This window comes from Lontra canadensis, unplaced genomic scaffold, assembly GCF_010015895.1.
Source record: "Lontra canadensis isolate GAN:19392208 unplaced genomic scaffold, GSC_riverotter_1.0 scaffold144, whole genome shotgun sequence".
In the NCBI taxonomy this organism is placed as follows: domain Eukaryota; kingdom Metazoa; phylum Chordata; class Mammalia; order Carnivora; family Mustelidae; genus Lontra; species Lontra canadensis.
In genome coordinates this window covers 1,968,619-1,984,255 of record NW_022631138.1, presented here as the reverse complement: position 1 = coordinate 1,984,255, position 15,637 = coordinate 1,968,619, and the positions used below count along the sequence as shown (strand labels likewise).

The following is a 15,637-nucleotide window of genomic DNA, read 5'->3' as shown; positions in this document are numbered from 1 at the left end:
ATTGATATATGAAGCTAGTTTTTTTTTTTTTTTTACCTTTATAATCAGTGACATCTCAGAAGGGATTACAGTATTTTGTTTTCATTATTATAGTTTTGTGGTTTCTGCTGAAAAGTTCTGTGGGATATGGCCTTGAGTTTTTCAGATTCTAAATTAACATGGGGCACTATTCCTAAATAATCTTGGGACCAACAGATTTTTCTCACCAAAAAACTAGAAAAGCAGCTCGTATGTATGTCCAAGTTAGGGAGAGAACATGCTTATGAATAGCTTTGAAGAGAAAAATGTTAGCCTCTGCTTGGGTATTTCTGTCCCTTAACAACACAGATATCTTAACAAGAGTTTGATTGTTGAGTGTTTCCTGGTTATAAATGCCCCTATTTCCACAATTCCTGTTTGAATTTGCTTTAAGGGGCTACATAGAAACAAGTTAAGTATGGTGTATTAGTTTCAAAATATAGTCTATTGAAGCCATTTTAACTCTAACATTTATAGTGCTATTAATCCTGTAAGTCTTGAGCGCCTGGGTGGCTCAGTGGGTTAGGCCTCTGCCTTTGGCTCAGGTCATGATCTCAGGGTCCTGGGATCGAGGCCCACATCGGGCTCTCTGCTCAGTAGGGAGCCCTCCCCCCGCCCCCAGGCCTGCCTTTCTGCCTACTTGTGATCTCTGTCAAATAAATAAAATTTCAAAATATATATATTAAAAAAAAGATATTTGAAAAATAAAATCCTGTAAGTCTTAGCCATCATATAAGTGAAACTAATTCTTGTTTCCTTGGACACACCATGAAATCCACTGACTTCTAATATAGGAACTTCTTCCTTTCTCTGTACAGGTCACAGAAGTGACACTTCTTTTTTTTTGAAGATTTTATTTATTTGTTAGAGAGAGCATGAGAAAGAGATCATGAGGGGCACCTGGGTGGCTCAAGGGGGTAAGCCTCTGCCTTCAGCTCAGGTCATGGTCTCGGGGTCCTGGGATATAGCCCCACATTGGGCTCTCTGCTTGGCGGGGAGCCTGCTTCCCCCTCTCTCTCTGCCTGCCTCTCTGCCTACTTGTGGTCTCTCTTTGTGTCAAATAAATAAATAAAATCTTTAGGGGAAAAAAAAAAAAAGGGAAGGAGATCACAAGCAGTGGGGAGGAATAGAGGGGGAGAATCAGACTCCCTGCTGAGCAGGGAGTCTAATGTGGGACTGTATCCTACGACCCCAGGATTATGATTTGAGCCGAAAGCAGATGCTTAACTGACTGAGCACCCCCCAGGCGCCTGCAGAGGTGGCACATCTGAGGCTATGTTGGCAAAAAGGATGGCAGGAGGATCCCAGATACACTGAAGGCAGCTAGACTGAAAATAACAAAATGAGGAAACCCAAAACATAATATTTTTCCTTTGATCAGGTTAGCATCAGAATGGCATTTTGGGTTTTTCTTTTTGGTTGCTGAGGGAGAGTTGGCTTGGTTTATAGACCAAGTTTTTCACTCAAAGACTGGTTTTCACTCAAAGCAAGTATGGAACAAAAGAAATGTGTATCTCCCTTAGAGTTTCTAAGAACAGGAATATTAAAATGAGAATAACCATGTTTGGATGATTCATCTACATCTTTGTGTGAATTTACTATGATGTGATTTCCTCTTACCTAGCAGTTTTTCTTTTGGAATGCTTAACTACAGATTATATTCCAGGTTTTTTTTTCTCTTAAAGATTTTTCACATGTTGGTTTTGATTTTAATTATAGATTGCTCCAGTTGTGTCAGCGAACTATGGCCCTTCCAGTAGGACGAGGAATGTTCACCTTATTTTCATACCATCCTGTTCCAACGGAACCACTGCCTATACCCAAATTGAATTTGACTGGTATGTTAAATTCTGGGCTCAGTGAGAAAGGAAAATGGTTAGGTATATTTTTAGTGCAGTTATTGAATTATTTTAGTTAAAACCAAAGGAGTGGTCTTTCTATCCCCACTGATTTAAGATATCAACCACTCTAGTGGATGTCAGAGCACAAATAGGAAATTAGACTCACCACTGTAGAAAGTCGCATGCAGCCCATTACTAAATATGCTTTTAATGATACTGTTCCATGATACAAAAAGGCACTTGGGAAGGTTTAGAAAGATGATATTGATGATAGTGAGATTACTGGACTTTAAATAATCTTAAAGTATAATATATAAAAACGTTGTATCTTAATGTGTCTTGTTATATCTTATTATGAGTATATGATCCTTGTACAAAAACACAAAAAGATACTAAGCAGAAAGAAACAATGCTCATGTATATAGTATAGTATAGTATAGTATAGTAGTCCCACTTGGTAGTGTTAACGTTTTGGTATATATGATTCCCAATTTTATTCTTCTAGTTTATAATTTTATATATTTTTTAATTATCAGAAAATTTAACTCTGTTTTAGAAATTGTTTTCAGATTTAGAGTAAGCATCCTTTCATATCTAGCATACATAGGTATATAATTATATTGTGTATATATGTAGGTAGGTAGGTATTATGTACAGATATTTTTAATCAACTTCATTTTTATTTTTACTGGTGGAATATAGTTTAGGTAAACAACGTGATTTTGTTGGAAATTACCATTTTTTTGCTATTATAAATATGCTGTCAGGTTATAGTCATTTATTTATATTAATTGCTTTAGAGGTAGAACTCCCAGCGCAGCAAGATTTTAAGGTTTTGATATAATGTATTGTCAAATTACCTTTCTGATTGGTTGTGTGAATTTTTACTTCTATAAGATATAAGTGTGTTCCTTTCCTAATGTTGATCACAGTGGGTTTTATAGTGCATGTTCACCTGATGCTGGTAAGAATATGTTCTAAAGGTGACAGTTGTGTACAGTTGAAATTATCATTGAAAATTCCTAAAGGTATAGTATGTGTGGTTTTATGAGACATGTACGAGTTGTATTTATGATACACATAGTAATGTATAGTGTAATAATATATACCAATAGAACTCCACAGTGTTTTAAGTTGCATAATTTAAAAAAAACAGGGTCCCATTCACATATGTGGAGAGCTCATACTTTCAGTAACATATGGAAAATGAGATCAGCTGAATGAAGAATACATTTTCATCTCCAATATTATACCTATTGTGGAGCCCTGATCTTATTTAGAGACATAGCAAGCAGAATTACCTTCAATATTTGTATTGTCTTCTCTCTTAGAGAAGGAGCTGTATGGCAAAATCTGAATAATTACTGAATCTTCATGGAGAGCGGGCTATATAGGTGTTCCTTCTGTTAGTCTTTCAGCTGTTTGAAGTTTCCATATAAAGAATTTGAGTTAAAAACAAAAGAATCTCATGTAAGACTGGCAAATGTTAAAATGTATTAAATCTGGGCAGTAATGCTAGGGTGGGTATTAAAAAAATAAATACATGAGTCATCTTTTTTTCCCCCTGCATACATTTAGTTAAATTTGGATGTTTAGAATGTGTTTCTGACATTAGTCCGAACTTTTATTCTTTTAGCCATTCTGGTACCCCCCCAAACATTCTTAAAATACGTTCAAGATACGTTCTTAAAATAGCTTCTTAACTCACACTGATATCAGTACCTTTGTATGTCATTATTCTTATTGAAGAAAATTTGCTTTACCCTTTGCCTGTCATTTTTTCTTGTGTGTAAATACTCTGGTGAATATGATGAATTCTTTTAGAAAGTTCATTTGTTTTTTTCATTATTAATCTCTCTGCCTTTTGAGAAGGTGAAAGTATACCTCATGAGCTTGTCGCCCATTGTGGCACTGTCATACACCAGTATTTGAGTTAGCTCTTAGGTACACAAAGCAAATGGTAAAAACAAATATATTTCACTTTGTATGTTTGTGTATACATACTCCAATTAAGACATTGTGCTTCTATCTGAAATTTATTTTACATAACTTCAGAACTCCTTTAGAACCATATTTTCAAACTCGTAGTGAACTATGTAATTTTATGCAGTATTTAGAATAGTTATTTTAAATATTCATCTAAGACCTGACCTAATTAATACAGAACATTAAAGATATAAAAAGCATTCAGTATTTGCATATACACAGTGGAGATCTAAAAGAGAACCAGAAGACTCAAGGAAAGGAATTCAAAGAGAGCTTAGTAACATTATGAACATTTAATTTACAGTATTCTTACATAAGTTGACCATAAAATTTAATTTAGCAAATACTCTTTATGAAGTTCACTGGGTAACTCAGGTGTATAAAATTATACTTTTTATAGTACTATCTGAATGCAATTTGGCATTTTTAACAGGGGCATGTAATTAGAAACATAGAGAGAGACAAACATATATAATAAGAGAACAAATTTATAAAGGTCCTTGTCTCTTTTTATGATATATTTAATGTTCAGAGAAAAATATAGGCTGAAATGTTTGAAAGTAACATCATTGTCATCAATCACAGGTTGAAATTTATTATTCATATAGCTTGACTGTGATGTTAGCCTTCATTTTATTTTTTAATAAGCTTCTGTCAAATTTGAAGTAGTGGGTATCCTAATCAGATCTGTATAAAGTTAAATTGGTATCCATTTTCAGAACCTCATGTATTTTAGAAAAAGGTTAATGGATTATTTTTTTTAAACTTTTTTTATTTAAAAATTTTATTTGAGTATAGTTGACTTACAGTGCTAGATTAGTTTCAGCATAGTAATTCAGTAACTCTGTATGTTATGCTCACCACAAGTATAGCTACCATCTGTTACCATGCAGTGTTTTTATATCATTGACTGTATTCCCAATGTGGTATGCTTTATTTCTATGACTTATTTGTTCCATAACCGGAAGTCTAAATCTCCTACTCTCCTTCACTCATTTTGCCCATCGTCCTACTCTCCTTCTTTCTGTTGATCATCTGTTTATTCTCTGTATCTATCCTGATTCTGCTCTTTGTTTACTCATTTCTTTTGTTTTTTTAGAGTCCACATATAAGTGAGATCATGTGGTATTTTTCTTTCTCCATCTGATTTATTTCATTTAGCATGATATCCTCTAGGTTCATCCATGTTGCAAATGGCAAGATCTCATCATTTTTAGTGACTGAGTAATATTGCTGTGTGTGTGTGTGTGTGTATACGTACGTACACTACATCTTCTTTGTTCGTCTATTGATGGTAGATGTTTGGGCTGCTTTCATATCTTGGCTATTGTAAATAATGCTACAGTGAGCATAGAGTGAATATATCCTTTCAAATTAATGCTTTTGTTTTTGGATGGTAAATACCCAGTAGTGGAATTATTGGATCAAATGGTATTTCTGTTGTTAAATTTTTGAGGAACCTCAAAATACTGTTTTCTTCAGTGTTTATACCAATATACATTCTCACCAACAGTGCATGAGCGTTTCTTTTTTCCCCCACATTCTCACTAACATTAGTTAATTCTTGTCTTTCATTCTAGCCATTCTGGCAGGTATAAGGTGATAGTTCATTGTGGTTTTGATTTGCATTTCCCTGATGATGAGTGATGGTGAGCATCCTCTATCTGTTAGCCATCATATGTCTTCTTTGGAAAATTGTCTATTCAGATCCTCTGCCCATTTTTAATTAGTTTTTTTTTTTTCTGATGTTGAGTCATTGTAAATTCTTTATATATTTTGGATATTAACCCCTTATTGGATATATGATTTTCAAATATCTTCTCCCATTCAGTAGGTTTCCTTTTTGTTTTATTGATGGTTTCCTTTGGTTTTGTAAAAGCATTTTATTTTGATGTAGTCCCAATAGTTTATTTTTGCTTTTGTTTCCCTTGATTTAGGAGACATATATAGAAAAATGTTGCTTTGTCCTCTGTCAAAGAAATTACTGCCTGTGTTCTCTTCTAGGAGTTTTTTGGTTTCAGTTCTCACATGTAGGTCTTTAATCTGTTTGGAGTTTATTTTTGTATATGGTGTAAGAAAGTGGTCCAGTTTCAGATGATGAATTATTTTAAATACGGTTTTTTTACCTTGCATCGAATTTGATGTACAAGTTAAAGTTTAAGTACTCATAATAACTAATGTCATTCCAGATATTATGGGGTTAAGGGTTTTGAATGTAGAAAAGGTAATCACTGTTCTCAAAAATCTAAATGGAGCAATTTTGGATTTATGAATTAGTCTCTTAATTTTAAATTCATTTGATTGAATAGGACGGGCCCCTCCTCGGAACACAACAGTAGACCTTAACAGTGGAAACATCGATGTGCCTCCCAACATGACAAGCTGGGCCAGCTTCCATAATGGTGTGGCTGCTGGCCTGAAGATAGCTCCCGCCTCCCAGATCGACTCAGCTTGGATTGTTTACAATAAGCCCAAACATGCGGAGTTAGCCAATGAATATGCCGGCTTTCTCATGGCCTTGGGTCTGAATGGGCACCTTACCAAGCTGGCTACTCTCAATATCCATGACTACTTAACCAAGGTGAGACTCCCAGCACCTGGCAGTGTGCCTCATCCAGGCCTCTGCAGTAGCTCCTAATTGTACTCTTTGCTCTTCCTTCTTCATTCTTGTACTTCTCAGTCCATTCTTCCCATAGCAGGTGGAGTCATTTTTCTGAAGTGTCGATTAGCATGTATCACTTCCCTGGTCAAAACTGTTTAAAGACCTTTCATTGCTCTTGATGTACATTCTGGGAGGCTTTATGATCCCCCTCACTTATCCAGCCTTACTTTGTACCACTCATCCCCTTGCTCTCCACACTCCAGCCACAGGGACTGGCCCTTTTAACTCCTTGGCAAACCAGATTCTCTCACTTCAGAGTTTGGCAAACAAACTCTTTCTCTTGGCATAAACTCTTCCACTTATATGCCGTAAAAATACACTTAGAGTATACAGTTCTGTGGTTTTAGTGTGTTCAGACTTGTGCGTCCATTCCTGCTGTTAATTTTGGAAAGTTCATCAGTCTATAAAGGACCCTCATAGCAGTAGCAGTCACCCTCCATTCCCTTTCCCTCCAGCCCCTGGCTACCACGGATCTACTATTTGTCTCTGGATTTGCTGATTCTGGGCCTTTCATTTAAATGGAATCCTATAGTGGGTGGTCTTTTATGGCTGGCTTCTTTCTGTTACAATGTTTTCATGGTTTGTTCATGTTGTATCATGTATCAGCACTTAATGTCTTTTTTTTGCTGACTAGATAATTCCATTTTGTGAATAGACTGTGTTTATCCATTTATCAGTTGGTAGGTAGTTGGGTTATTTCTACTTTTTAACTGTTACGAATAGTGCTGCTGTCAACATGTACATGTTTTTGTGTGGACATATGTTTTCATTTCTCTTGGGTTTATTCCTAGGTGTGGAATTGCTGGGTCATATGGTAACTCTTTGTTTAAATTTCTGAGGAACTACCAAACTGTTTCCAGAGTGGCTGGAACCTTTTTACAGTCCCACCAGCAATACATAGGATTCTAGTTTCTCCACATTCTTGCCAACATTTGTCTGTCTTTTTAATTATTGTCATCCTAGTAGGTGTGAAGTAGCATCTCATGATTTTGGTTTGCATTTCCCTGATGGCTGATGATTTGAGCATCTTTCATGTGCTCATAGGACATTTGTAAGTCGTCTTTGGAGAAACGTCTATTCAGATCCTATGTTTATTTTAAAGTTGAGTTATCTTACTGAATTGTATTCTCTATGTATTCTGGATACTAAGGCCATTAACAGATAAAGGATTTGCAAAAATTTCTCCCATTCTTTGGGTTGTCTTTTACTTTCTGATGGTATCTTCAAAGCACACAGGTTTTTAATTTAATGAAGTCCAGTTTGTCTATTTTTTTCTTTAATTGCTGTGCTTTGGCATCATATCTCATTGCCAAACCTGTGGTCCTAACCCATGAACACTTATGTTTTCTTCCCGGAATTTTACAGTTTTAGCTCTTAGGTTTAGTTCTGTGGTCCACTTAGAGTTAATTTTGGGGAAGGATGTAAGGAAGGTGTCCAGTTTTATTCTTTTGCATGTGGTCTGCAATTATCACAGCACCATTTTCTGAAAAGACTGGTTCCCACTGAATTGTCTTGGCACCCTGTGGTCACTTGACCATTACTGTGAGGGTTTATTTCTGGATCACATCAGAACCTTTTACATGTTGTTCTCTCACCTGACCTCATTTTCTCTTATTTTCTAAAGCTGCGTACCTCCCTTTCTACCACTTTTCCTGGTTAATTTGTATTAATCCTTCAGGTCCTGTTGTAAGTTTTACTTCTTTAAATATTCCTAATAATTCTTCAGCTCCTCCTAATCGAAATTAGGCTTTCAAGAAACACTACTTCATATTACTTTGTACTTTTTCAACATACTGCTTTTTAATAACGTATTTATTTTTATATTTTTACTTCAATGCTTTCCCCCCCATTAGGGCGCTTGCCTCATGAGAGTAAAGACTATCTTTCTTTAGTTTGTTGTTGTATTCTTGGTACTTCTCACTGTACTTGTTAATAAAAATACTTACTGAAAGTCTGGCAGGCCTTAACTTTATTCAAGACTGCATATTTGTTTTGGTAGTGACTTATATTTCATTTTACTTTCTACTGTAGGGTCATGAAATGACAAGCATTGGACTGCTCCTTGGTGTTTCTGCTGCTAAACTAGGCACCATGGATATGTCAATTACTCGGCTTCTTAGCATTCACATTCCTGCCCTCTTACCCCCAACGTCCACAGAGCTTGATGTTCCTCACAATGTCCAAGTGGCTGCAGTGGTTGGCATTGGCCTCGTATATCAAGGGACAGCTCACAGGCATACTGCGGAAGTCCTGTTGGCTGAAATAGGTATGGCATTAACAGTGCTGTGTCTTCATAAGCATATACTGCCCTCTCCACAGGAACCCAAGTAAAAACGATAGTAAAATTATAAAAGTTAAGGAAAAATAGTAGCTTTTATTAGAATATTCTGATGCTAATTTAACAAAATAGTGTAAGTAATATTTTCCAAGGCTGATACTAGTGTGCAGGTTGTTTATCTGGATGCTTATTTGGTCAGCCTGTTGTTGGGCTTTAGAGAGCCTATTTAATGAGCTAACCTGTGTTCTTAATCACTAGTGAGAGGCTGTTTATGGTGCTTTGTCCTTGCTAGGCAATATCTGGCAGTGATCTGCACTTGAAATGCGAAGTTGATTACTTTGATCCCTAGAAACAATGTTCATTATGTTAGACAATTCTTACTTTCAGGAGAATGGAAGTGATTGACTCTTGCTTTTCCTCCTTTCCATGCTGGTGGTTATGTTGTTAATGAAATGCATTTGCTCTGTCTGTAACTGAGTCTAAACCTTTTGGAAATGTGTCTTATGTATTGTTATCTTTTTCTGACAAGTGGAAATACTGTTGGCCTTACTAATATATTCCCTTTAGATACATAGTTCCATGTCTTGTTCTATATTCAGGATCTTTTCTACATATATTTCAGGATATATTGTTGAAGATACATTTTCTCTGGAATTCTGTTAGCTATTGTCTCAATAATGCTTCCTAACAAACAACTACAAAATTGGCCCAGCATCTCAGCTTTAGGCCATAGATCTAAACGTGGGTGTGCTGCTCTGGCTCCTGCTCCAGATGACTTATTCTGGGGCCCAGGCTAGAGGATGTGCTTGTTTTATGGTGATAACAGAGGGCCAAGAGGGAGAACCAAATAATGGAAGCACATTTCAGGCCTTTGCTTACATTGTGCCATCTGAGATCCCTGGTTAAAGCTAGTCACGTGTTAAGTCAACCATCAGGCTCTGTCAAGAGTATGGATGTGTACATATGAGCACTGTAGGGCAGTGAAGTATTTCAACAATTTAATCTACTACAGTGATGAAACAAATTATTTATAAAACTGACATTTTTCTGTTACCAAAATACGTAATAGCATAAGTTGGTCTGAGAAACATTTATTCAGAAGATACTTAAGAGTAGCTTTTTTTATTTTTCATTTTTTAAAGATTATTTATTTATTTATTTGACAGACAGAGATCACAAGTAGGCAGAGAGGCAGGCAGAGAGAGAGGAGGAAGCAGGCTCCCTGCTGAGCAGAGAGCCCAATGCGTTGCTCGATCCCAGGATACTGGGATCATGACCTGAGCTGAAGGCAGAGGCTTTAACCACTGAGCCACCAAGGCGCCCCAAGAGTGGCTTTTAAAGCTTGTTCATCTGCAAGGTGAATCAAAGCACACCTCTTTTACGTGGTATATAGAAGATTTCATCTAGATTCATATGCATATGCTCTTTTATATAATTATAGTCAGATATACATACTATTTTATATTGCCCTTTATATATATCATTGTCATAAATGTTTTTTAAAATTAATTTCATGGGGCGCCTGGGTGGCTCAGTGGGTTAAGCCGCTGCCTTCGGCTCAGGTCATGATCTCAGGGTCCTGGGATCGAGTCCCGCATCGGGCTCTCTGCTCAGCAGGGGGCCTGCTTCCCTCTCTCTCTCTCTCTCTCTCTGCCTGCCTCTCTGTCTACTTGTGATCTCTCTCTGTCAAATAAATAAATAAAATCTTTAAAAAAAAATAAAATAAAATTAATTTCATATTGTGTAATCTCATTGAATTGGTGTTCTGTAAATTGCCTATTTTCTGATTTTCAGGACTTTTTAGTTTATTTCTAATTCTTTGCTATTATAAATAAATACTGCTTTTGTATAATATTGGTTACTTTTGTATAATATTTCTTTTTTTTTTTTTTTAATTTTTTCTTGTGGGTAAAATCCCAGGAGTGTGAAATTTGTTTTAGACAGAGGGGTCTTTATGTATAATACATTTTGCTGTCCTAAAGGGTACAATTAGAATCAGGAGGTGCTTTTTAAAAAAATGAGCTAAGTGTCTGAAAACATAATATTTAGCTTAAAAACTTAGAGTCTTTCCTGTCCATTATTAGTATTTGAACAGTGAATTGGAAATAGTAAAATAAAAACAAAATGCAAGAGATTAAAAATTAAAACATTTTTAAGTGCTCTTCTTTTAAAAAATTTTTCTACTTCTTGATAATTTTTTCCCCCAGAACATCAGTTTTACTTTAAGAATGGAGAACATGTGAACACATCCTTTTTATACTAAACCACTTAAAATGTTTAAAAATAAAACAGATTTTTATATTTTAAGACAAAACAAGAAATACCTTACATGTAAAGATATATATTTATATGAGATCTCACAGACTCCCTGGTGTATCAGTTGACTTTTCCTTTTATTGAGACAACTTTTAGAAATACTGTATTAAATCATTATCTTCTATTCTCAGTTTTTCTCATATGTATATACTTGGAAGTGGTCAAGTAGTTTTGTTTTTTTTTCTTTAATAAAACCCAAGGTTTCATAGTGTATAAAAGTCACTGCTTTCAAATTGATACATTAAAAGACCCATCTTGAGCTTTACATTGTAGTAAACCAACAGTTGTGCATATCATCTGTGATAATGTCATATCTTTCTGAGTGGGGTTATATTGAATCCATGGTTCTTATGCAACTTACTAGAAAGCTAATTCTAAAACTTATGATAGAATTTTAAGAGGCCAGGAGGCCAGCTTGAACTGTGATATTTTCTATTTTATAGGACGGCCCCCTGGACCTGAAATGGAATACTGCACTGACAGGGAGTCTTACTCTTTAGCTGCTGGCCTGGCCTTGGGCATGGTTTGTTTGGGGGTAAGCATTCTTTGTGCATTCACATGCTTCATTTATGATGTCTGCATGTTGAGACAAATGATCTTGACACTTAACTCTAAATACCACTCTGCCTTACTATGACTTAACCTGATTCTCAGCTCTTTTTTCTTTTTTTCTTTATGGATATTTTTCAAAGTGCTAGATTTGGAAATGGAGAGAATTTGAAGTGAAGAGTGGGGCTTTAAGGTTTTTATTCCCCTGGCTTAGATGTCAATGTTCATGAATGAACCAAGGGAATGAACTGTCTTGAAGAATTGAAGACATAAGATGAAGTGATAGCCCCCTCAGACAGAAAAAAGAAAATTATATGTGATCAGGAGCTCTAAGTGTCTATAGTAGTTGCTAGAGATAAACCATGTCCATTTGACATCTTGGTATTCACTGGGATCTCATTATGTTGTCACCATAGTATTTGCTTTGTGACGGAATGCAGTATGACTTTGTTCCATCTTTAAACACATCCATGAGACATAGTGTAGAATTATCGGAAATGTTTGATCGAATTGACTATGTCACCTGAAATGTGGGTTCTTAAGAACCACCAATACTGTATTATACTGAAACTAAATTATAAAAAGAAAGTTCAAAATAACATGGAGGACATGGGGAGATGGAGAGGAGAAGGGAGTTGAGGGAAATTGGAAGGGGAGGTGAACCATGAGAGACTATGGACTCTGAAAAACAACCTGAGGGTCTTGAAGGGGCTGGGGGTGGGAGGTTGGGGGAACAAGGTAGTGGGTCTTAGGGAGGGCACGTAGTGCATGGAGCACTGGTGTGGTGCAAAAACAATGAATACTGTTACGCTGAAAAAAAAAGAAAAGAGAAAAAGAAAGTTCACTGTCTGTTAGGTGTTTGATTCTTCACATTTGACACATGAACTGAAGAAGCAGATGGTATAATGGAAAAGCAGCATACTGGGAACTGGGATCTTGATTTGGTTCTGACCAGTGAGTCATGTCCTTTAAGTATAGTATCGTCTAGTGGTTAAGCAACTCCATGGGTTGTTTTATATCCTCGTTTATATCCACCCCTGCCGGGTACTAGCTCTGTAACCTTGGGCTTTATGTGTGCCTCACTTTCCTCATCTGTAAAATAGTAGCCGTTTGGTAGAATTGTCATATTAAGTAAGTTAATCCATGTTAAACACACAGAATAGTACCTGAAACAGTGTTCAATAAGTTTATTATTATACTTATTATTGCTGAAATAGTTTGTAGGTACAATAATGAAAGAACTCAGATGTTCAAAGTTCAAGTTTCATTTACATGCCTCATATATTCTTTTATTATTAGTATAATTAACTGTATTTTGAAGCCTTTATTTTGTGATATGAAAGTATTAAACATATAAGTTTGTCATTTTTTTTTTAAGATTTTTTATTTCAGAGGGAGAGAAAGCATGTGCGCTAGCACGTTCAGGGGGAGGGACAGAGGGAGAGGGAAAATAGAATCTCCAGCAGCCTCTGTGCTGAGTGAGCACGGACCCGGCCTGGGGCTTGATCGCACAACTCTGAGATCATGACCTGAGCCAAAATCAAGAGTCGAACGCTCAACCTACTGAGCCACCCAGGCATCCCGAAGTATAGTAATTCTTAATGTGAATAATTAAGAGCTTGTTTGAATGTTAAGTCTTGAGTAATAGTTATCTTAATTTAAAAAACCCAAAATACCTTGTTTGAAGTTAGTTCATTCTTTTATTTGCCATGGATGTGTGTTATGAGTCTTATTCCATAAGATTTCCTTCCTATGTTTGTTATCTCATTTTCCAGCATGGCAGTAATTTGATAGGTATGTCTGATCTCAATGTGCCCGAGCAGCTTTATCAGTACATGGTTGGAGGTCATAGGCGCTTTCAAGCAGGAATGCACAGGGAGAAGCATAAATCTCCAAGTTATCAAATCAAAGTAAGTTCAAAATAAAGCAACAGATCAAAATTCTGCAAGCTAAGAAGTTAATTTGAAAATAGTAATTTTCTTACCAACATTTGTAGATCTGTTAATTTTAAGCATAGGCTAGTATGCAGAAGAATTTGTAATAATTCGGAACTTTTTTACATAAATAAACTTTTTTTTTTGGATAGGAAGGAGATACCATAAATGTGGATGTAACTTGTCCAGGTGCCACTCTTGCTTTGGCCATGATCTACTTAAAAACCAATAACAGGTATCACATTCCCCCACTTCACCCCTTGCTATGATAGTGTGACTTCTTTTATGACCTCAGTAGTAAAACTAAATTATTTAATGTATTTATTTTCCTTGTACTAGATTAACTTGATTTTGATTCTCTCCAGTACTCAAGTTCTACAGATTTTTATCTAGAAACAGTATATTTTGCTATTTTAATCTTTGATAATATAGTTGCCAATTTTTATTGATTTTTGTTTTGTAGTTGATGTCACAACTAGAAAATACCCAAAGTCCTCTTCATTAATTATGCATGTTATTTGAGGATTGGTTAAACCAGAATCACTTAACATTATTCTATTCTTGGTTACCATGTATAAAAATGATTTCTGTTTAGTTCAAGAACTTGCCTAATAATCATACCAGCTTCCTTCCCAACTCCCAGTAATTAGGGCTGGACACATAAAAGTAGACTTTTGGCATTTATTTTTTTATTTTATTTAGAAGAGTAAGTTAGGTAGGAGACATTAAACTATGTTTTATATTTTAAGTCTTTTAAGTTAAAAAATGTTCTGAGATTCAAGAATTTTTTCAGCATTGTGAATTTCCCATGTTAGAAAAAGTAAATGTATGTAAAATTAACAAAATGGTTAAAAAGAGGTATTTATTCATCTATTTTGGTGAGTATGTATGTTAGTGCTTTCTTGGTAATGGAGATATTTCAGTGAACAACAACAACAAAAAACCTAAAAATACCTGTTTTCATAAAGCATATGTTGTCATAGGACAGGCATTCATCCATGACAAATGCTGTATTAGAGGGTATGAAGTACTATGAAAAGCAAATATGGTAATGGATGGAGTGGGGGTTTCTTGAGTGTCTTGGGGTTCCTCATTTTTTTGTTCTCTAGTTGAGCAATAATGCCTCCTGATGCCCTCCACCACAGATCGATTGCAGATTGGCTTCGCGCTCCTGACACCATGTATCTGCTGGACTTTGTGAAGCCAGAATTCCTCTTGCTTAGGGTATGGCACTTCGTCCCTTTTTATTTCTGCTAACATGAGTTTGTTTGTGCTTCTCAAGTTTAGCTCGTGAATATAAATGTTTCCACAGGGGAGCCTTTTGCTATTAATCCATCATCTAGATGTAATTGGTAGTAATCTTTTGAAATTTCCCAAAGTAGCTTGTAGGATTGCCAGGAAACACAACCATATTGCTATATAATACTAGGAGTTAACATTTCAACTTCTTATTTTAGTCAACAAGCAGTAAGTGGCTGGGGCTGCTTTATTTTATGTCCTTTCATTATTAAGGATGCAACATTACTCTTTAGGGTATAATTAGTGACAGTAACTATTTGACATAATTGCTTACATTTTCCCCTTTATTCTTTAATGTTTAAACTTGTATGTTTTTAGCCCATGAAAGCTTTTAAGTTATATAGACAGTGCTAAGATTCTCTGTGATTTTTCTTTTATGAAGCGAGTGTTTAAAAATTCTTTAACTTTGGTAACAGTTAATTCAATTTAGGGTTTTAGGTGTGTTTTAGGTGTGTTAAAATTTAAATCTTCAATTTATTTTAATGAGTTTAGCTTAGGTTGACATTTTGTACCGTATTTTTCAAATTGCCTTCAGTTGGGAACTGATTTTTACATTATTTAATCAGATCATTGTTATAAAATCTGTGAACTTTGCCTGCTCTAATTGATTTTATCTGTTACATTTTTAAGACACTTGCTCGATGCCTGATTCTGTGGGATGATATTTTACCAAATTCCAAGTGGGTTGATAGCAATGTTCCTCAGGTGAGTATATATAATAAATATTGTTATATCTTTAATAGCATAAATTATA

The 15,637-nt window shown here is 35.5% G+C and overlaps 1 protein-coding gene across 8 annotated transcripts in view; it reads left to right on the top strand.

Moving 5' to 3' along the window:
- The window catches only part of ANAPC1 (anaphase promoting complex subunit 1), a 102,134-nt gene that overhangs the window by 50,526 nt on the left and 35,971 nt on the right, over positions 1–15,637 (top strand). For all 8 annotated transcript variants that reach the window (XM_032843919.1, XM_032843925.1, XM_032843920.1 and 5 more), the window contains 8 exons: positions 1,738–1,856; positions 6,155–6,426; positions 8,539–8,773; positions 11,545–11,636; positions 13,426–13,560; positions 13,737–13,819; positions 14,730–14,808; positions 15,514–15,588. In XM_032843919.1, coding sequence (XP_032699810.1) covers positions 1,738–1,856; positions 6,155–6,426; positions 8,539–8,773; positions 11,545–11,636; positions 13,426–13,560; positions 13,737–13,819; positions 14,730–14,808; positions 15,514–15,588 — 1,090 coding nt within the window. The remainder of the gene's footprint in view (positions 1–1,737; positions 1,857–6,154; positions 6,427–8,538; positions 8,774–11,544; positions 11,637–13,425; positions 13,561–13,736; positions 13,820–14,729; positions 14,809–15,513; positions 15,589–15,637) is intronic.